At 39.5% G+C, this 22782-nt stretch overlaps 1 protein-coding gene across 2 annotated transcripts in view; it reads left to right on the top strand.

Moving 5' to 3' along the window:
- The window catches only part of Vcan (versican), a 94932-nt gene that overhangs the window by 7676 nt on the left and 64474 nt on the right, over window positions 1-22782 (top strand). For both annotated transcript variants that reach the window (XM_055625613.1, XM_055625612.1), the window contains exons 2-6: window positions 1891-1966; window positions 8435-8809; window positions 11984-12158; window positions 12237-12364; window positions 22230-22523. In XM_055625613.1, coding sequence (XP_055481588.1) covers window positions 1897-1966; window positions 8435-8809; window positions 11984-12158; window positions 12237-12364; window positions 22230-22523 — 1042 coding nt within the window. In that variant the 5' untranslated portion in view covers window positions 1891-1896. The remainder of the gene's footprint in view (window positions 1-1890; window positions 1967-8434; window positions 8810-11983; window positions 12159-12236; window positions 12365-22229; window positions 22524-22782) is intronic.

Raw genomic sequence — 22782 nt, 5'->3', positions numbered from 1 at the left:
TCTTTCAGATGCCTTTTGTGATAGACTCCTGTCATAAGTTCAATGCAGATTGCATCATATTTGATACATTTTTATAACCAAAGTACTTAGTTTGCCTATGAAATTAATATGTCTTATTTCTAAAATGATATCAGGCCACTGAGACTCTGGTAAAGCCACAAACCTGTAAGCCAAAGCCTATTATTGTACTGCTTATAAGAAATCTAGAAATTCAGAAACAGGATGGATTTCTGACTCAGCGGTTAATGGGGTCTATTAGCATGCTATTATGATTTCACAATGAGTCCATTTAGATGCCAAGGTTAATTGAGGATTCCTCAAACATCTTCCTCTCTGAATTATCAATTGACCTATGGATAGAAAAGGTGAGATCTATGGTTTAAAAATGTCTTTCAGGTAATTCCTCAAATCACAGTAGTTTTGCTTTACTATAGTTGTAGCATGTATTTTGAGATTCATAAAACAAGACCAAATGCAGAATATTATTAAAGAAAAATTAGTAGCTCTCACAGAGTATTAAATTATATTTGAGCACAAACCAGGCTTGGAGTCTTTCCTTATTTACTTATCTAGTCCAGGTGTCCTAGGTAACACAGAATTTGTTTCCTAATGAAGGCAAAGGGCGTTCATCAGAGTACCAACTTATATATGAGCCAATGAAGATATCTTTGGCTGTAAGTAATAAAACATTCATGAATTTATTCAAATAATAATAATATGACTGTGAGTTTGCTTCCAAGACTATAACACAACTTCTAGACAATCAACTTATAGAGAGAGGTTTCCTTGGCTCTACAGTTTTGGCAGTTGAAGGGCGAGACTGAGTGGCCTTGTTTGAGGGCCTATGGCCAGGTAGCATGTCATGCCTGAGAACATGTGATAGAATGCACAGTTCATGTGAAAGCCAGTGGGAAAGCAAACAGAGAGATGAAGAGATACACAGCCCACATTCCCTTTGTTAATGACCTGGGAATTTCTGCCCAGCACCATCTCTGTAAGACTCTTCAACTCCAGCAAAGGAAGTTGAGGACCAAACCTTCAATACATGAGTCTTTGAGAGACATTTCAGTCCAAGCACTAACAAGTCTTAGCCCTGGTGCTTATCCTTAGGAGGACGGTTTCTCCAAACTCAGACTTGGAAGGGTCCATGCTGTGATGTAGCTTGTTAAGCATCTTTCCCAAAGCACACAGTACATTAGCAACTAAGCCAAGGTCAGTGTTTCTTGACTTTCAGGGCAGAATGTCTTCTTCCATTGTTTACTCTTGAGACTTAAAAGCTGTTGAAAGCACTTTAAAACTGGTCGCTTTTGTAATTAGCAGCTCTTAGGTTACATTTATTATATTTGGCCATCGAGACAGTCAGTGGTGGTTGTGCTTCAACAACAGCCTTCAGAAAGCCTTATTCTTGATGTTGATAACATCTGCCAGAGCCACCAGCCAGTTCACTCTCACCTCAGACTTGATATGAAGTTCACACTTTCAGCATCTTATTTGCATCATCTTCATTGTTTTCTCCCTCTGTCCACATTCAGTTTTATATTTATAATTAGATTTTGAGGATGCTTTATCTTCTGTGGATCAGCTCTTCACCTTATTTACATAGGCTGTGATCTCTAGTTGTTACTATGGCCTACTTAGCCGTGGCTGTCCTGTGTAAGCCCAGTGTTATAAGTTTTCACACTGAGACTTGGAGTTATTTTGGTAACTATTCTCTCAAGTTGTGATTCAAATTAACAATTAGAATGTCTTGCTGTCTTCTATTACAAGCCTCCTGTTTTTCACAACCCACAGAAAACTGCCTCTTTTATTGTACCCTAACCTTACTAACGTGATTTTGGCTTGCCACCACCATTAACTTTTGTGGTATACTTTGTTTTCCTTCATTTCTAGGACAAGATGTTGATAAACATGAAAAGTGTCTTATGGATGTGGTCAACCTTATTACTAACCCACATACTACATAAAGGTGAGTAGAGTAACACTTTATTAATACGTGAAAAAACCACTAGCGAAAAGGAAATGTAATATGGGATCACTATGATGAAGATCTTTTATAGCTTAACATTTTTACTTAAAATGTTTTATCACGGAATATAATCTATTTCTGTAAGTCAATCAGACCAAAACAATAAACTCTTGTAAGTGAAACTTTCTGTAACCACGTAAGATTATAAATATTCTTTTCAGATAGAATCTCACTATGTAGTCCAGGTAGGTTCAAACCCATGAGTCTCCTGCCCCAGCCTTACAAATATATGAGGGTTATACATGTCTAACCCTCAAGTTGAATTGTGTAAAAAGATTTTTTTTAGAGCATTGAGAATATTTAAAATTCCGATTTCTACTGCACTACTTTTTGAATACTTACACTAAAACCAAATTTAGATCTGGTAGTCTAGAATTTTAAGTTAGGAAAATGAAAAAGTATTGCCAGCAAGTATTGCCATCTCTGTTTGCTTTTGCTCATGAAAAAGCAGCCAGTAGGGAAGCGCATAGGCACTGTCTTTCTGAGCTTTAACTTTTACACCTCCTTAGTGGGGATTCTGTCATTCTAACTTTAGTTTTTAGACTGTTCAAGGAGACACAGCAAAGAATTTAAAGAGCCCGGGTCAAGCTTCAATGATCTGCTCCTGCTTCCAATTTTCCTTCATACCCATGCTCAGAACTTCCCAAAATAATTTATACACTCACAGAATTTTGTCTTCCCTCCTTCGCCAGAAGTGGCGCCTTTTGCTTGGCACTTCCTCCGTGTTTCTCTTCAGTTATATTTTAATTCATTCTTCAGAGCTGAAGATCTGTTCATTTATCCATCCACCCACCCACTTGCCCGTCCTTCCATTCTCTGATAATATTTTTGAATGCATTCTTCATGTCATATTATTCCAGGTGTCTGAGGATATATCAGTGGATAACACATATTATTTTTGTTTTCATCAAACTTAACAAATTATACGAACAGGAGATAAACAAACAAGTAATCTTCCTGAATATTTTCTGATGGTGAAAATAAAGCAGAATGGCATCTCCGAGAATGGCTTCAGTTGAGGGAAGAAGGTCAGGTCACTTTGAGAATGTAACATGTATGCTGAAAAAAGGATGAAGAGTCGACAGTCTCCTATGATCTGACCTTAAGTTAAGAAGATAAACTGGTGTGAACAACAGGAAAGTAGTGAGCAAAAGAAAAGTAGAAGATATAGTCAGAGATCCGCTCATGTAAATGGTAGTAACTCTGGTCACAGAGGCAGGATTCGCAGGGAGCTGGGAGCTGTTTTAAGTGCTTAACATTTGTTAATCCAAACCTCCATTACCCACATGCTGCAAAGAGGAAACTGAAGTGCCAAGAAGAACAATTGACTTCCACCTCCAGTGAGCACTGGAGGGAGGACATGAAAGAGGCAAGCCATGCAGAATAGCCATCACAATTGTTTTACACTTCTTTTTTATCTGGACAGTACAGATCCGATTTTTGTGTGTGTGTGTGTGTGCACAATAGCATACACTAAAAAGTTTCAGTCCACAGACAGCATATAGCAAAAATATTTTAAACTTTTTTGTGTGAGATCTGTAACGATTTGATTCCAGGAGAACAAGAATGGCACCAAGGAATTGCTTTGGATGTTTACTGTGGCAGCCTGGGCGTGGAACGTATAACTTACGCCAGGTGGTGGGCATGAGGATGCGAAATCTAGGTTCTGCTGTTGATAGCCTCAAAACTGTCTTATTAGAAGTTGCCAAGAAGTGCTTAAAGAGAACAGAGAGGAAAGAATAACAGTACCCAGCGGAGGCAGGTGGTATAGAAAAGGGTCAGGGAGGCAGGTGGTATAGAAAAGGATCAGGGAAAGTTTTGGCGGCTAATAATTGAAGAAGAAACACAGTGAAAGTCACACCAGGCTACCCCTCACTTGAAGCACACTTGCATAGTGAAAACAAAACAATATGCGCTATATTTCCTTCTTAGAATCAAACAGACATTAGCCGCTATCAATACCACGCAAATACTGTATTTGAGGACCCATTCTTTACAAAATTAATAATCAAAATTTATCTAACTTTGGAGATACTTAACTCTTTCCTGAAAGAGGCAGAAACAAAAAGTATAAGATCCACATAAAACAAATTTCCCCAGCTCGCAGTGGGGTAGGTTCAATAACTGGCTGAGCTGCCCAGGGCTTTCATCTTCTTCTCTGGTTGGTCATAGAATCCTAAAGGTCAGTGTCTCATGCTAAGGAACACCATGCTAGTCTACTGATGTGTTGACCTTAACACATGAAGAAACCTTGGCTTTAACAATTCCTGATGTGTTGGAAATCATCTTAATCATTGATAATTTGCCCACTTATTTTAATATTCCTATAATAATATAAAATAGAATACAGAGTTGTGAGCTCATGAATTGAATACGAGCATAATAAATTTCAATATTTTCAATCTAATATTTGTCTGAGTACCCTCTCCCTGAACAGATAGAATTTACATCATTCTTACTGTGCAGGATCTATGCACAAGATAAGAGTAATAGGTCATTTGTTACATAGTACTTTCTCCTTTACTGTAGACATTTAGATTTGTGAGAAGGGTCAACCTTTTTGTCAGGATACATTTTTATTAGGTTCAGACAAGTTCCTGAAGCTAACAATTTTTTTTAATGTGCATACTTTGTCTACATCTTACTTCAGACTACTAAAATAACTCTTAAAATATTTAGATGTAGTTAATTTAGCTCTCGTGGCCCAGTGAATTAAGATCCAAGTCTTAATACTCCAAAGCTTTGACCACACATCTTTTTGTTAATCTTACTCTGAAGATTGGATTACATGTAAGCTTATATTCATAACAGAGCGAAGGTTTTGATATTTGCGTGTTTATGAATATCCAGAACAATACATAGCCGTTGTGAAATGGCCTTTTGTACAATATGCCCTTCATTAAAGCAGTAGTGATCAAGCCATGTTCCATGTTTCAGTTATTTCCCTACCTGGTAAGTTTGGCTGAATCCTGTGTCTTCCCCTATGCAGTCATAATTGTGAAAACAATTATAACTTAGCAATAAATATTAAGGAAGTAGAGGTCATTTATCCTAAACTATTATAAAATTGTTTTTTCTACTAACCCTCACTCTCAGTATTTGTGGTAATGTTACTATATTTTATTTTTGTTAAATGATTCGTAGGAGGGAGAGTGTGAACTCTGTGTTAGAACATACAATAAGTGTAAATTAGATTTTTAGACAAAGAATTCACCAGTCTTAGAATACCCCAACCTCATGATATATATAGATAATTAAATTACACAAAACAGGAATGTTGGGTTCCCTTTAGTAGAGTCTATATTCAAGAAATGTGAACCAGTAGGGATCACTTTTAGCATGTCCCCTGCAGCCTTTATTGATATTTGGAAGAAATCCTGAAACTACTAAAAAGTCTCAGTTCTGGGAGTGACTAGGGCAGGTATCTAGAAAGTGAGCACAATTAAGATGAAGACTGCCAATGTGAATGAATTTAGGGTCAGAAGAGGAATGAGTGCCAATGATAAGAACTCTTTGATTAGATATACTGAGATACATGTTCTGGTTCAGGTTTGTCCTCAGCCAGCTGGGGGCTTGATATTTCCTCTCAGGGAGCGTCTTCACCGACAAATCAGGCCCATTTCAAAGGTTGAACTTTATAGAGGTTTTGTTTTTTTAAGCAATAAAAATGAGATTATTGTCTTGTTATTACATCGCAAAAAAGGAAAACAAACAAACAAACAAAACTCAATAGTGGTTTAGCTCACTTCATTTATAATTTTGTTAGGTATCCTTCGAACAAGCTATACATTTAGATTAATAGAAGGATGAGCAAGCCCTGAAAATAACATATTATAGTTTTGGAATAAATGATTGACTTCTGTCATAAATACATCAGATATAATACTGTTTTGATCACATTTTTGAGAGATGGAATCAGGACCGCCCAATTCAGCTGAATAGCCTGAATTTTTCTACATAGTACAGGCTAATCTCCAGCTAATGGAGATTTACCTATCCTGATACCTCAAGGATTGCAAGCACGGGCCATTGGGCCCACTTTAGGCCTAGCGTTTGTCATTACCACTGAAATTTCTTTTTTTCTGTCTTTCCTTCTTTCTTTTTTCTTTTCTCTCTCTCTCTTTCTCTCTCTCTTTCTTTCACTCTTTTCTTTCTTTCTTTCTTTCTTTCTTTCTTTCTTTCTTTCTTTCTTTCTTTCTTTCTTGGAATAATATCTTCCTGTAATTTTACAAATGGGCCAGCTGACTGATATTGTTGCAGATGTCTGTCTGTTTCTTAGACCAGGAGCACAGTGTTAGAAAAACATCAAAAACACCAGTAGTTAAAAGTCACAGTGTCTGTGGTCGGCTCCTGTCTTGCTCCCTGTCTTCCCCTGCTTCCAATGGTTATTGCATTTGTCCTTCTGAATGAGGATTTGGCATCTTCCCTAAGGTCTTCCTAGTGTTTTACCTTCTTTAGGAGTATAGATTTTAATATGTTTATCCTATATTATATGTCTAATAGCCACTTATGAGTGAGTATATACCGTGTGTGTCTTTCTGCTTCTGGGTTACCTCACGCAGGATGATCTTTTCTCGTTCCCAACATTTGCCGGCAAATTTCATGATTTCCTTGTTTTTAAGCAGAGGCTGAGACTCATAGCCAAACTTTGGACAGAGTGCAGGGAATCTTATGAAAGAAAGGGGAGATAGAAAGATCTAGAGGGGACAGGAACTTCAAAAGGAGACCAACAGAGCAAAAAATATATAGAGAGAGAAAAAACAAACAAACAAACAAAACTGAGCCCTGGGACAATGCATGGAGATGACCTAAAACCCAGGCTCCAATGTAGCCCATAAACTCTCAGTCTCCAAGTGGGGTCCCTAGTAAGAGGTGCAGGGGCTGTCTCTGTCATGAACTCAGTGGCTGGCTCTCTGATCACCTCCCCGGGTGGGGGGCGTGCAGCCTTGCCAGGCCACAGAGGAAGACAATGAAACCAGTTAGGGTCAGATGGAAGGGGAGGAGGACCTTCCAGATCAGTGGACTAAGGGAGAGGCACAGGGGGAGAAGAAGGTGGGATTGGGAGGAGGTAGGGAGGGGCCACAGTGTCATTTGATATGGAGGTGACACTTAACTTTTGGCCACCATTTCATGAAGTGAGCATTGCTTGTGCATGAACAATAATTTCTGTCATTTCTAACACCTGGTTTAGCCTTGTCAGTGGAAGCTGGAAAGTGGCAGGAGGGCTGGGGCCAAGGGGATGGATTCCAGGAAAGGTGAAAGGATGTTTTATTTTGCATGCAGTGTTGTTAAATTGTAACCAGTGTACCCGTTGTCATTAAATGTTTAAGAGCTTAAACAGAAATAAGTACATTAGGAGGGAGAACAGCAGCAGCTTTCCGGCTGGGGTATAATGAAAGGCAGTGTTTCTTTGCAAAGTGATTGCAGCTGGAGTTGTCGTTATAACGAAGCCTTTGGTGGAAACAAGGGCCCAAAGAAGGCTCTTCAAACATTAGACTTGTCCCCATTCCAGTCTCACCAAGTCTGAAATCCTCCTTTCAATTTTACTTTTATTCTCTCTAAGGTAATGCGGTAGTTACCTTAAACGATTTTCATTTCTGACCTCTTTAGTGTAACAAGTTCAGGCTGGCCTTGGAAATTTGCCTGCCTCAACTGCTGGCCCTGAAGAGGCCTCTTAAAAAGAGCCCTGATCTTGCTCCAGTCTTCTCATGTACTGTTTAAAATCCTAACTACCCATCCGAATGTTAATTTTTCGTTATAATTTTCTAAAGTAATATTTATGGCAGTTATCCTACATTATTTTTTTCTCTGCTCTTTAAACATAAGCCTTTACGTTTGAATTGCTTTTCCTAACACTAGTCTAGATTTTTTTTTTTGAGTGAAAAAGGGGGGGATGGTAGAAGAGAGGAGAGGAAGGGATGGAAAGAGAGAAAGAGAGAGAGTGATTGAGAGGATTTTTTATTTTAGTCTAAACTAGAGTAGAATTTAGAGCAATTCTCCTGCCTCATTCTCCTAAGTTCTAGGATTATAGGCACAAGCACTCACTAATGCAGCTTGGTCTAATCTTTCCGTCAGTGGCACTGACTCTAGCCTGCTCAGTTCTTTTCTGCCCTTAATTTTTTTGTTTTTTCCTTGCCTTATTTTATCTTATTTTTTCATGCTAAATACCAAGCAGCAAATGCTTTCACATACGCCCTGCATTTCAGTGTACAAAGACGAACATCATGAATCCCCATCTTCATTAGAAAGCATTATTGAAGTTCCATGCCATTCTCTTTATATAAATCATTCTCTCTCTCTCTCTCTCTCTTTTTACACATTCAGGTATAATGAAAGCTTTGTAACATTCAAGAGACTCAGTATCCACTCTTGGAGGATATTAATCTTATTATTTTGTCTCTCCTCTAGCAAAAATGGAAAAAAGCCCCCCTGTTAAAGGTTCTCTGTCTGGAAAAGTGAACCTACCTTGTCATTTTTCCACCATGCCTACCCTACCACCCAATCACAACACAAGTGAATTTCTCAGAATCAAATGGTCTAAAATGGAAGTGGACAAAAATGGAAAAGACATAAAGGAGACTACCATCTTGGTGGCCCAGAATGGAAATATCAAGATTGGTCAGGACTACAAGGGGCGTGTGTCAGTGCCTACACACCCCGAGGATGTGGGTGATGCCTCCCTCACCATGGTCAAACTCCGTGCAAGTGATGCCGGTGTCTACCGCTGTGATGTCATGTACGGGATTGAAGACACCCAAGACACCATGTCACTGGCTGTGGATGGTAAGGCTTTCAGATTTGTAAGAAATATGGGCCAGTACCCAAGGATATCTCTTGTTCTGGATACGAACCAGTGGGAAACATGTCAATCCAAGAGGCTTTGCTTTTCACTGAAAACAAACTTACTCATTCAGAACAGGTAATTTTTTTCTGAAGCAGCGTACTTGGTTGAGTCTAGTGAAGTGCAGTGTACTGAAAATAATGAAACTCAAGACATGGTACACAGTTTTAATTTTTTTTTTAATTCTGAGACCTACCAGTGATTGCATTTGCATACTATGAAAGTTATTTTACATTTTTAATTTTGATGCTGTGTATATGTTATCTTAGTTACTCTTATTTTGCCAGGAAAAAACAATATGAGCAAGGTAAGTTAAAAAAAAAAAACATTTAATTCAGGGCTCACAATTCCAAAGGAGTAGAGTCTCTGACCGTTGTGGTGAGAAACACTAGGCAAAAGGTGTGAACAAGAGCTCGGAGTGTGCACCCTTCTCTGCAGGCAGGAGGCAGAGAGCTAACTGGAAATGGTGTGGGCTTCTGAAAACGGAAGCCCGCCCCACAATGACACACCTCCTCCAACAGGGCCTCACCTCCTAGTCCTTATCAAACAGTCCCACCAACTAGAGACCAACTATTCAATCACATGAACCTCTAGGGACATTCTCATTCCAAGTATATACTCATACGGATACAGATATCAAACTTTCCCCATTTGTTTTTTCTTAAATCTCTTAGTGTGACTTTTGCTGAAGATCAAACCCAAGGTCATGTGCATGCTAGGCAAGTGCTCTGTCCCTGAACTATAACCTCAGCCTCCTGATGGTGATTATGAATGAGCACTGGCAAGTTGGCTCACCATAAAGACACTCGCTGCCACGCCTAACAAGCCCAGTATGCTTCCTGGAACATGCGTGGTAGAAGGGGGTGCATTTGCCATGTGCATGCATACATAGACACACAAAATAAATGAAAAAAACTTTGAGTTTAAGGAGCATCATCTAAAAGCTGCATTGAAAAATGAACCATGATTTACATCTAAATGTCTTGCAAAGGCAATCGATATTTGAATTTTCAGTTGGTTCAGAACAAGAAATCAGAGTAAAAAAAAAAAGAAGTAATGTTAACACTAGTTAAGTTTTGTAATGACACATTTCACCTTTATCCTCTTTTTAATGGTGGTTTATATGTCACTTGAGCTTAAGTTAGAAGACAAAGCAAAGAGAAATTGCTTTAATTGGGCACACACATAATGCTTCAGCTCTTGGAAGCAGAATGTGTTGGCAAGTTATTAAGCAAAAGTTTAATAACCAGACATGATGGAACAGATTTTCCTCCAACTCTCAATTTCCCTATAAAATATTTACCTTTCAGAAATACATAAAAGGAGTTTTATTAAAACCCTTTCTTGTTTAGCCAAAAGGAAATGGTTTGAATTTCAGGTGTAACAAACAAATGGACTGAACATCATTAAATTCATCTGTGTCCTGCTGTCCATGTATCCACTAAAGCATGCCTGAGTTCTTGTCCCTGAGTTCCTCAGCACTGATTTTAGTTAGCCTAAGATTGTACCTTCATATACATGTATATGCATAGATGTATGTTAAATGCATTTACTGTCTAAAATTCTCCAAGACTTTATCAGCTTCTTACTTATTTATTTTTTCATTATTAAAGATTTAGCAATGGATTTGCCTCTTGCAACAAAGACTATCTTCCTCCTAATCCCCTTAGCCCCAGGATGTCTTCAGGTTATTCCAACAATTGCAAACATGTACATACGAACTGAGGGTCTCTGCCTTAGTCTAGGTGGCCCTCTGCTAGGTCCCCTCTCAGCACCACTATTAAGCGCATGTGGAAGATTTGTAATTCCCAAGTTATTTGAAATGCTTACTGCTATAAACCATTTTAAACCCACTCAAGTTTTTACTTAAAGCTTAAAAGTTACTTTAGAGTATTTCTCATCATTACTAGACTCATGGTATACATGTACTCCCAGACAGTTTTAGAGGGGCCACATGAAGGTAGAGATTGGCATTTCGTGACATTTTGAGACATGAAAGATCAGAAACAGGAAAAGGAATACTCCTTGCCAGTCAGCGCATCTGTGAGTTGCTATGCAGCTCCCTCTGTGTGAGTACCAGTAACAGGCTGATCTACCGGGTGCCTGCTCTCTTGTTTTCATGGTTCTTTTGCTGGCATGCACTTGTATTGAGACAGAGACACAATGTGAAGTATAGCATGAGAGAGGCAGTCTGATAGTAAGTCTCTGTGAAAGACAGGAAATGGCTCCGAGGCAGAGGAGGGTAACAGGTTATCTTGGAAACCACATTTCATTCCAAATAACGACAAAAGTAGTCCTGAGTACTATGAGTTGATCAAGTTTTATTTATGTTTATTTGTCACAATCTGTATTTTGCAGTGACTTTCCTGGCATATCATTTGGATTCATTTTGATGAATCATGATATTTACTCCAGTTAAAAATGGAAATAGAATGTTGAAGTGGGAAGAAAGGATCAGAAGTTCCACCCTTTGTTGTTGTTTCTTCAGCTCTTTGGCAGTCTCTTAAGACTTATAACTGCTATTTTAGCAATGTGTAAAATCAAACCAAGTGGAATTTGAGGCCATGTATGCCTTGTTTCTACTTGGGGAAGTATGGAGAACTTTATTTCAGGCCTTAGCTGGGATGAAGCTTCTATACAAAGTATCAGTCATAGCAGAGACCAAAAAATATGCTTGTCAGACAGAGGATATAGTACATATCTGGACAGCGCATAGTCATCTACTTACCATTCAGATCAATCAAATATATTTATCAGGTCTACTGGATAAGAAAGGAGATCAAGGCTCAGAAATTTTGACCAGTTTATGAGTCGGGAGCAAAGTGATGATTGAAATAGGCAACCTCACAAAACAGCCGTTGTTTTCCCTTCCTTGTCACGCTCTCTGGGAAAGTAGGCGTCATGATACTGCATGTTTTGAAGACCCTGCACGAGGGGCAGGACACCTAGATAAAATGGTATTTTTGAAGTGCCTTTAATCAGCAAGAGTTCTGCATACTAAAAATAAAGTACTTATGATATTTGTATTAATTGGCCTATAATTTCATTCTGGAATGTTGTACAACGCAGTGGGGGATTTGAGCATTGAAACAGTCTGTGGTTTGCTGTCTTTGCAGGAGTTGTGTTTCACTACAGGGCAGCGACCAGCAGATACACGCTGAACTTTGCGGCTGCTCAGCAGGCTTGTTTGGACATTGGGGCAGTCATAGCTACCCCAGAGCAGCTGTTTGCTGCCTACGAAGATGGCTTTGAACAGTGTGACGCAGGGTGGCTGTCTGATCAAACTGTGAGGTGAGAGGCCTGAGGCCAAAGCTTTTAAGTATTAATCTGGCAGTGAGAGTGCCACTCACCAGTCCTTTGCCTCCTCAGATATCCCATACGGGCTCCCAGAGAAGGCTGTTATGGAGACATGATGGGGAAGGAAGGGGTTCGGACATATGGATTCCGCTCTCCCCAGGAAACCTATGATGTGTACTGTTACGTGGATCATCTGGATGGTAAGACAGTTAACCCTCTGTAGCTGTGGTTATCAACCTTCCTGATGCTTTGACCGTGTAATACAGTTCCTCATGTTGTGGTGACCCCAACCATACAATTATTTTGTTGCCACTTCATAACTGTAATTTTGCTCCTGTTATGAGTTGTAATGCAAGTTTCTGTGTTTTCTGATGGTCCTAGGTGACCTCTGTGAAACGGATCATGACCCACAGGTTGAGAACTATTGTCTATAGCTTCAGGTCCATTTATAAAACTAAGAGAAAACTAGAACCAGCAGCACAGAGAAAGTCTTTGGGTTTATTTTCATTCCACACAGCAGCATTTTTATTTCCATGACAGTATGGTTTTGTGGTAAGATAAACCAAACTTACAGTGGAAAGGGAAGGAAGGGTATGTAAACGGTTATGCCAGATAGAAATACCTCCGCCAACGGCAGGTTCCTCACAGTCATGCTACCCTTTAGAACATTCAGAATAGGAAACTGTAAGGGTGGCACTTATTCTAGAGAAACCAGGTAGAGACCCCTCTGGTGATGAACTGCAATGAATCCAAGTGCAGAAAAATACAGCCCCCAGCCAAGAAAAGCAGTATAAACTGGCAAATGAGGTAGTATTTGATTTTTTTCCCATAGGTGTCCTTTGTTGCAAGGATTTCTTTCTTTCTTTCTTTCTTTTTTTTCAGAAGAGTTATTCATCCAGCCAATACATAAAATCAAATTGAAAAATCACCCACTTCTGCAGATAGTCTGCTACACTCCAGGGATGTCAAAGCCAGTTTAGATGCAGCCTTTGCTCTTCAAGATGTTAGAGTCTGATTAATTTAGGTCTATCATTCCTCTGCCTGAGTGAAGAGCATTTGAGTTCAACAGTTGGCAGTAGCTAAAGGGGTCCAGGTAGTCTTACAATAAGAGGTACAGGGATGGTATTTACCACCCTAGAGGCAGTGGGGCCTGGAGAATGGAGCTCATTAAAGCCCCATGCAATAGCTAACTTTATTCAGAACATCTTAACTCTGAGGTGAAGAGGAGCTCCATGAGTAAAGTGTACATCCAGGAAGCAAGCTGCACGTAGCAGACAAGCCTCATGCAGCAAAACCTGTTTTCCCACAGAGACATATAACAGAGAACAAAAGCCAGTTGTGATGGATGACATGAAGCAAAGTTACTCCTGCCTGCTGCACCTAAGAAGGGAATGAAAATACATTTCAAGAACATTTTCAGGGTTTTTAGGGGGATTCTTTGTTGTAGCTTTGGCTGTCCTGAAACTGTAGAACAGGCTGGTCTTGAACTCAGAGACCCACATGCCTCTGCCTGAGATTAATGGCATGCGCCAAATCACAAAGCCATTAAGGTCACAAGACCCTTGTCTTGTTTTCTCAGCATTCCCCACAAGCACTCAGAATTCTCAAAGAACTCCATTCTTGGCCTGTGTTCCAACAGCATGGAAGTTTCTATGGCATGGGAAGTGGATTTTCATTTATTCTGACAGGTATCTTAGAAGCCTAAATAAACAAACAAATAAATAAATACATATAATATTAAATTAACGTCTTCTGGTAACTTTGAATTGGTACACATTGTTTTATGTGTAAAATGAGGTTAGGTGAGATAATCCCTTCCAGCATTAAAATTCTGTGATTGTTTGGTATTTTTATTTGTTTGTTTTACTGGTTCATTTGTTGTTTTGAGTCTGGCTTTGTTGGTCAGGCAAGTTTCATGCTCCTGGGTTCAAAAGATCCTGCTGTTTGGCCTCTCACATAGCTGGGGCTGCTTTGCCAGGCTTTCATTCTCCAGTTCTCTTCACTGAATGAGCAGTTACAAGATGTAAGAGCTAGAGTACAAGCAACCCATATTTTCCTTATGCACTAATTAAATGTGCCTCAAAGGATACTTCAGCATTCTTGTCACAGTCATTTGATACCAGTAAGTGTGTTTTCTAAGTAACAAGTTATGGTAACAGCTCCTGTTTTGTATTGGCAAAGAGAGACATATATAATAGCCAAGCTACTATTAATGTGTATTATATTAGAACCTTTCCCTTCTTTCTATTTTAACAGCTTAAAATATCTTTACAATAGCTTTTAATAACCATTTTTTGAGATTTGAAATGTTTGGTTGGAAGGCCTGGCTCTAGTAAATAAGCTTCCTATTGCTGTTTCAGTGAGGTGGAAAGCTGTAGCATGGATTTGGCTTAGAATGAAATCCCCCAGGACCATAATGCATCTATCTGGGATGCTGCTCAGTTTACACCAGAGGCAGGGGTAGTATATGAAAAATATTTTAGGCGTCAAATCTACAGGAAAGAACTTTACCAAATTTTATTGATGGTGAACAATTCAGGCACAAATCTTAAGCTAGACTTACTGACAGAAAGCCAGGCTAGGATACTCAGGGACCTCTCTGTTGGTCTAGCCTCCAGTGTCCCTTAAGGGAACTGCCCAAGCCCTGTTTTCTAAAGCTGTTGAATTTTTGAAAGCCTGGATCGTACAAATCTGCCAGGTATCTCTTAGCTGCACTGTACCAGTTGAGAGCTGGCTCTCACCATCTGTGCAGTGTTACTGCTCAGGATTAATTCTGTCAGAGAGTAGCTCTGGGATATGTATCAATTTTACCATGAGGAAGGGCTTATATTAGTTTTATTTTTTTCAAACCAGGCTGTGTAGCCCGGATTCAAATTCACGGTTCTTCTGACTTAATGTTCCCAGTGCTGGGCCTACAGGCTGAGTTTGCTATTCTTAACAGGAGTGCCTTCCTGCCTCTGTAGTCATACTTATTTCCAAGGCACATGTTCAATGTAAAGTTTGCTTCTGTCCCAATGTAATCCAACTCTTTTGTATAACATTGGTTGGGATAAATATTTTACATCTTTGATGACTACAGACTTGTCATATGGAATATAGCATGACAAAATCAACAGACTTTAAACCATGTTGTTGTAGTATATTGTGGTTGGAGGAAGAAAAGAGAATCATTACAAACAGTATTCCATCACTGATAAAAATCTGTATCAGCAGAGCAACAAGGCTTTTGTTTCATAGAAGTCTGCTGATTCTGGAGACATCCGGCATGCTTGAGATGACACTGCTGTGGAAGTCTTTTCTCCTATGTTCCTAGGAAATGAAAAAATCTTCAGACTCTTTTCTCTCAGTTTGAAATTGGAGTGAGATGAATTTTAAAGAGAACTTTATGGCTGGTTCTAAGTGGAAGGTGAAAATCATTCTTAGAAAGTTTCTCTGATTCCTTTACTAATGTTCTGGCTTTTAGCTGAATTGACAAAAATTCTGACCCGTTTAGTTTCCTTCAAATGAATCAATCCTGGGCTTGCCTGCAGACCTGACCGATCCAGTCAGAGTGCCTTTACCTCTAACTGTAGAAGCCTGTGTCCCATCTGCTCACGGCCTGAGTGTTCTATGCAGCCCTGCCTTTAAATTTTTATCTCACTCCCATGAGCGTGGTGTCATTCTGGCTCTCTGGAGACCATGTGTAGGCCTCTTCTGCAGTGGTGATCCGGGTGTCTTAGAGAGCACCCCATCCCACCCTCCTCAGCCCAAATTTCCAACATTCTCTGTTGCGGGTGTTCAAACACTTGGTGCTTCCAGAATTTACTGGTCGGCTGTTCTGACCTACACTGTAACTTCTTCACAGAAACTTTTGCTCATTTAGAGTTAGTTTCATACACTTCGTTTTCTGATTTCTTTTCGTTAAATATGGTATGTTACCAGCTTTACTTCTAAAAAAATACTATAAGCTCTAAGTTGAAGAAAGGCCATATCATTTTGTTTTGAGCCAATCAAGAGGTTGCTGTAGGCATGAACTCACATAATAGTTAACCAAGAAATGCTTGATAGAAACTGTAGATTTTCTTTAAAGTTCATCTTTAAAGTTTCTTTAAAGGCATGCATAGCTATGCTAAAATCAATTTCATGACTTTTAATTCTCTTATTTTATTTTATTTATATCTATCTCATAAGATATAGATTCAAGGTTTTTTTTTTCGCTTTGTTGGTCTCCTTGTGGGGCTGTCCTTCTATCCCTGCTTCTTCCATAAGACTCCCTGCACTCTGCCCAAAGTTTGTCTGTGAGTCTTAGCATCTGCTTCGATCCCCTGTCGGGTGGAAACTTTTCAGAGGACCCTTTATAGTGGGCTCTCATACTGTTCCCTCTCTTCTACCACTTCTGGTGTCTCTCCTGTTTGCCTTTCTGAATGAGATTTAAACATCCTCCCTAACATCCTCCTTAGTGTTTAGCTTCTTTAGGTCTGTAGATTTTAGTATGGCTTTCGTATATTATATAGCTAATATCCTCTTATAAGTGAGTGTATTCCATGTGTGTCTTTCTGTTTCTGTGTTACCTTACTCAGGATGATCTTTTCTAGTTCCATCCATTTGCCTGCAAATTTCATGATTTCCTTGTTTGTAATAGCTGCGTAGTATTCCATTGTGTAAATATGCCACAATTTCTGTATCCATTCTTTGGCTGAGGAACATTTAGGTTATTCCCAGATTCTGGCTATTACATATAAAGCTGCTTTTTAGTTGAAAGCTAAAAATACCTGAGCCCAGGGGGTCCTGTAGAGATTGATACACCAACCAAGGACCATGCATGGATAGCACCTAGATCCCCTGCTCAGATATAGCCTATTGGCAGCTCAGTCTCCATGTGGGTTCCTGAGTAAGGGGAGCAGGACCTGCCTCTGCCATGAACTCAGTTGCCAGCTCTTTCATCACTTGCCCCTGGCAATAAGGCCTTTCCAGGCCACAGAGGAAGAGGATCCAGGCAGTCCGGATGAGACTTCATAAGCTGTGGGCAGATGGCAGAGGAGGAGAGCTCCCCCTTTCAGTGGACTAGGGAAAGGGGATGAGAAGAAGGAGGGAAGGTGGAAATGGGGGGAGTTGAGGGAGGGGGACTTCAATCAGATATATAATAAACAGATTGTAAAAAATGAAGAAATGAAAAAGATATAGGTTCAGATTCACTCAGTTGCCCCAACATACCCTGTCCCCCCCCCCCCAGTAAATGGGGTTTTCACCCTCTTGAAAATAAATCGAGCACATATATATATGTGTGTGTGTGTGTGTACGTTTTTTAACATAGTCAAGTTTATCACATTGATCTACATACCCATCCTTATACCACTGCTGCATTGTCTTTTTATAGCACAGGCTGGCCACAAAACTTCTGTGTCGTCAAGGCTGGGCCTGAGCTCCTGATCTTCCTACCTCCAAGGTGAGGGGATTATAGACACTTGCCTTAATGCTTGGCTTAAATTGCTTTTATTGCTATAGTTTCGTAGTAAAAGTTTGAAATTGGAACATGTGAGACCTCTTTTGTTCTTTTCAAAATGTAGCCCCTATCCTGAGTCTTTTGGTTTTCTAAACTAATTTTAACATCTGTTTGCATGTTTCTACAAGAAAGTCAGCTAGGATTTGGTTGAGATTGCATTAAATCTCCAGATCAAGTGGAAGTACATTTCTATCAGAACAACTGTAAGTGTTCTGGTATGAGGGTTTTAAGTATTTGATTTCATATAAGAATAAAATATTGTATGTTTCTTTTAGTTTTCAGAGTATAGAATTTACAATTATTTTGTTTAGTTTATTCTAAGTATTGTATTATTTATTTATTTACTTACTTTAGAGCCTAATCCCAGCTCTCTTTGTCCTTTCCTCCCAGTCCCACCTTCACACCTCCCCTCCCATTTCCCTCTTTCCTTCTTCTCAGAGAAGGGGAGGCCCCCAAAGGGTACCAATCCACCCTAGAACCTCACGTCTCAGCAGGACTAAGTGCATCCTTTCCTACTGAGACCAGAAAAGGCAGTTCAGCTAGGAGAAATGGATCCAAATGCACGTAACAGAGTCAGAGACAACCCCCACTCCACTTGTTAGGGAGCCCACACGAAGACCAAGCTGCACATCCGTTACATATGCGCAGGGGCCTAGGCCTAGCCCATGCTTGCTCTGTGGTTGGTGCTTCAGTGTCTGTGAGCCCCATGGACCCAGGTTGGTCAACTTGCCTGCCTCTGCCTCTGCCTCCTCGGTGCTGGGATTAAAAGCAGGAGCCATCACTCCCCGGCTTTCTAGACCAGCGGTTCTAAACCTTTCTAATGCTACAACCCTTTAACACAGTTCCTCATCTTGTGGTGACCTCATCCATAAATTTGTTTCTGTTACTACTTCATAACTGTACTTTTGCTGCTGTTATTGTAATGCAAATGTCTGATATGAGATCCTGTGAAAGGGATGGTCAACCCTCTGAGAGACTGGGACACATAGGTAGAGGATCTCTGCTTCAGACCATCTCTGGAGAGGTAATCAAAAGAGAAGTGAGCAAAAGCTTAAAAGAAATTAGCTTGAAAACATGATAATGGGGCATATATAGTGTTTACTTGTTTTCTATCTGAGTAGGCAAATTATCTTGTGTGTAAAATTCTCAATCTCTCTTCAGTATGTTTTGTGTTTACACTAATATGAATATGTATGTATAGACCTTAAAAACTTTGCTGTTTTGATGAGACTTTTCCCGGAACTTTATAATGGACTTCTTGTCAACTATAAGAAGTCATTGTTACGAGTCATTCTTAGGAGACAACTGTCTGTTAAATCTAAAATTACCGTGATTGTTCTGGTACATGTGTGCATGAAAAGGGATAGAGCAGTGTTGTCCTGTGCTCTCACAGAGGAATCTGTACCTGCCTCCTGAACCACAAAGATGTGCTGAGGTACAAGCACGAGTGCATTTTCTTTATTTGCTGAACTCTTTTCTTCTTTCTTTCTTTCTTTCTTTCTTTCTTTCTTTCTTTCTTTCTTTCTTTCTTTCTTTTTTTTCTTTCTTTCTCTTTCTTTTTTTTTTAAATTCAAATTGCTGACTTAGACCTGTGACCAAGGAACCCTGGTCTGGTCCCCTTCTTTACTTACTGCTCTTGATAGAACCATGGTAGGCAAACTGGCTCCATTTGGATTTGTTCTCTCCCTCTTTGGTTCTGTCTGGTTACCTGATTCACTTATTCACCTTCTATGAACAAGCTTCCTAGTATCTACCAGAACTTTAAGATATTTACTATACATTACTTGTGAATTCTCTATTTCATTGAAATACATATCTGTAGAGCAAACTAGATACTTTATAAAAGGAACTCATCAGCAGATGTTCTGTTTCAATATTTAAGACTGCTACATGTGTACGTATTGTGATTTGCTATGGACTGAGCATGAATTGTAAGTGACTAAGGACAATAATGTAGTTCTATAGTGTAGGATTTGATATGTGTAAAGGTAATGTTTATATTAAGATATTATAGTGCAGGAAAGCTTAAGTCATTAATTTTGGACATAGTTAAAGTAAATGTTCCCACCCCCTATTTCTTATTTCAAAATAACAATTGTGCCACAGAAGGTGAGTGACTACATATTATCTTTATGAATGAATTTTTTCTATCCTTACCTTAAAATAAGCTCAATCAATCTAGTAAAACATCCCATTTTCATCCAGGTGGCATGATATCCAATGGTGATTTTTTTTCCCCCAATGTATTTTTAAAGTATTCACAATGCTGGGGCTAAAGAGATAGATGGCTTAGTTGTTAAGAGCACTTGCAGAGGGCCATATTTGGTTTCCAGAACTCACATTGCGTAGCTCCAACAACTTGTACCTCCAGCTTCAGGGAATCTGGCAGCTTCTTCTGGAGTCTGAGGGAGCAGGCATGCACATGAATATACACACAAAGAGACACATACATATGAATAAATAATAGCAAAATAATATAAAATATAAGTAAATGAAATTAAACATTTGCAAGGTTGGAAAGGTCCTTACATATAAATGAAGCAGAAATTAAGCAGTTTTGTGATCATAGAAGTTCAACTAATAAAATCATTCTTTTATGGGTTTGAAGAGATAAAGTTGTATCCTCCCAATGAGTTAAGTTATTGATGTAATGTTAAATTTGTTGATACTTTTTACATAAAAAGTTTAGTAAGCAGCTCTTCATTGGTGAATAAAAACAGCATTTCCCTTTATAACTATTGGCAATAATGAAATCTTTATTCATTTTAATACCAAGTTGTCTTTGCCCTTTAAAACTCGTTGCCATTTATCCTGCCATCTTCATGTCTAGATACATAGTTTTCTTTAATGAGTGAGATTCTGTTGCCTCACTTTGGCTTTGCTTCAGAACAGTGTTTAGTAGTGCAGAAAGCTAAGATGCCCTGAGCAGTATCACCAGTGATAACAAACCCATGAGTTCCACCTCTGAGAGATATGGACATGTTCTCCTCCCTAAATATGCATCCACTTCAGGCCTCCACCAGGTGTGATCCTGAGGTAAATGTGGTTGCTCAGCCTGACCTCTCTCTCCAGTCTTTTCTGAGTTGCTTTATGCTAGAGTCTATTGATGGGGCTAACGGGAATAGCAGTCTAATGACTGTTCTAGGTAGTAACAGAGTTAATTTTATTGAAAATGTTGCTTGGCAGCAGGAAAACAAGCAAAATAATGTTGTTGTTTTTTTTTTTAATCGAGAACTAGACATGCCATTTACTGACCATCTATTAGTGAGTGCACACTGTGGAGGTGGTAGAGTGGCCTCAGGGCTTCTAAACCGTGTGGCATAGTCGTGGGCATTGCAGGGAGAAGGAGAGGAAGGTGCTGTTTGTGTGCATTTGGGGGTTTGAGGTTACTGCTGTCTTGCTGTTTGCCAGTCTAGGTGGTTTCCTATATAAACCTATTATTGACCTGATGATAAAAGCAATTTTTTTTTCTTTTTATCTAGCCGGTCTTCATGGGGATTTGGTTTATTTTCCTCACTACAAATTTTGGATTTATAGTAAGAAAAGCTGATATGTGTATTTTGGCCATTTTTTCCTATGACTAATTTTCTTTTTCTCATAAAGCTATCACATACTTAGACTAATGGCACCGTTCATTCTAAGCAGTTGGCATGTTCCATCTGGCGTGGGTCTACGGTAGATCAACATTGTAAGAACTCCGTGTCTCTGCTGTCTGATCCATCGTGGCTTAGAGAGCACCTGTGAAGCACGGAAACAGAAGTATGCTTCAGCAAAACTGGCTTGATAACATCTTAGGATTCGTTCAGGATTTGCTTGTTAATTGATCGGCAGGTCTAACAATCTATAGATGGTGCTGACATTTCTGGTGACTTCACGAAAGTTAGAACACATGTTCTATTTGTTCCCTGGGTAGAGCAAGTAGGAAAAAGTAAGCAGGGAGGTGGTTTCCCTCTTAGAGGCCTGGGTCCCCTAAGCGCTTCAGTGTGAGCCAATACAGCTGGCCTACACCCTTGCCTGTGCTGCTGTGCAGCTGTGGCCTGCAGCACTATAACAGCAAGGCTGAGCCTGGGACACAGGTAGAACGACTAATCCGTTAGCTTCTACTGCTTCTGTCCGTCCCCAAAGAGAACTCCTGGGGACTTATATAATCGTTTGATTAGCAGGATTAACCTCTTTGGGTGGCAGTAATATATGGGAAGGGGTGACTGTGTCAGAGAACTTTCGTTTGATGATAGAATTCTCCGTACAGGATGTTAAATAATTAGAAAGATTTGTTTATTTTAAAGTGGTTTATCAAACTTTATTAGCAAATGAATGCTCCATCAACCTGTTAAAAAGAATACACACACATCCACATGCATACATATACAAATACTTATGTAAAATGAAACTTGTGTGGTATGTTATTTTTATTATATAATAATAGTAGTTTTAGCAAAGTAACCATGTGGCTATTTGCTTTACTGAATAAGAAGCTTCCTTCTTACTGTAAAAGGTATTACATGTCCTCCTGCTGCATTTATCAAACTAGGAAGAGAATGAAGAGGAGACCTAAATTTTTCTCCTTTCTCTTCTTGTTTCAGGCGATGTGTTCCACATCACTGCTCCCAATAAGTTCACCTTTGAGGAGGCTGAAGCAGAGTGTGAAAACCGGGATGCCAGGCTGGCGACTGTTGGAGAGCTTCAGGCAGCTTGGAGGAACGGCTTTGACCAGTGCGATTACGGGTGGCTGTCGGATGCCAGTGTCCGGCACCCTGTGACTGTGGCCAGAGCCCAGTGTGGAGGTGGTCTACTTGGGGTGAGAACCCTGTATCGTTTTGAGAACCAGACATGCTTCCCTCTCCCTGATAGCAGATTTGATGCCTACTGCTTTAAACGTAAGTGTTTGATATCTCTTTAAAAAATACAGATTAAAAAGCAGCTGCAAAGATACTCACCGAGGTTCCAATAGATGTGAGGATGAATTCTGTATTCTTGACTAAATGCACGGAACACCCACAGTTTGGTGATGCAAAGGGACTAAATACCAGCATTATAATTAACACAGTAGAGACTTTCCAAGTGTTTTATTGTTTGTTTGGTTTTGTTTTTCTTCTTCTTCTTCTTCTTCTTCTTCTTCTTCTTCTTCTTCTTCTT

The sequence above is a fragment of the Psammomys obesus genome, unplaced genomic scaffold (assembly GCF_907164565.1).
Source record: "Psammomys obesus unplaced genomic scaffold, mPsaObe1.curated_primary_1811, whole genome shotgun sequence".
NCBI lineage: Eukaryota > Metazoa > Chordata > Mammalia > Rodentia > Muridae > Psammomys > Psammomys obesus.
This window is presented reverse-complemented; position numbering and strand designations above follow the sequence as displayed.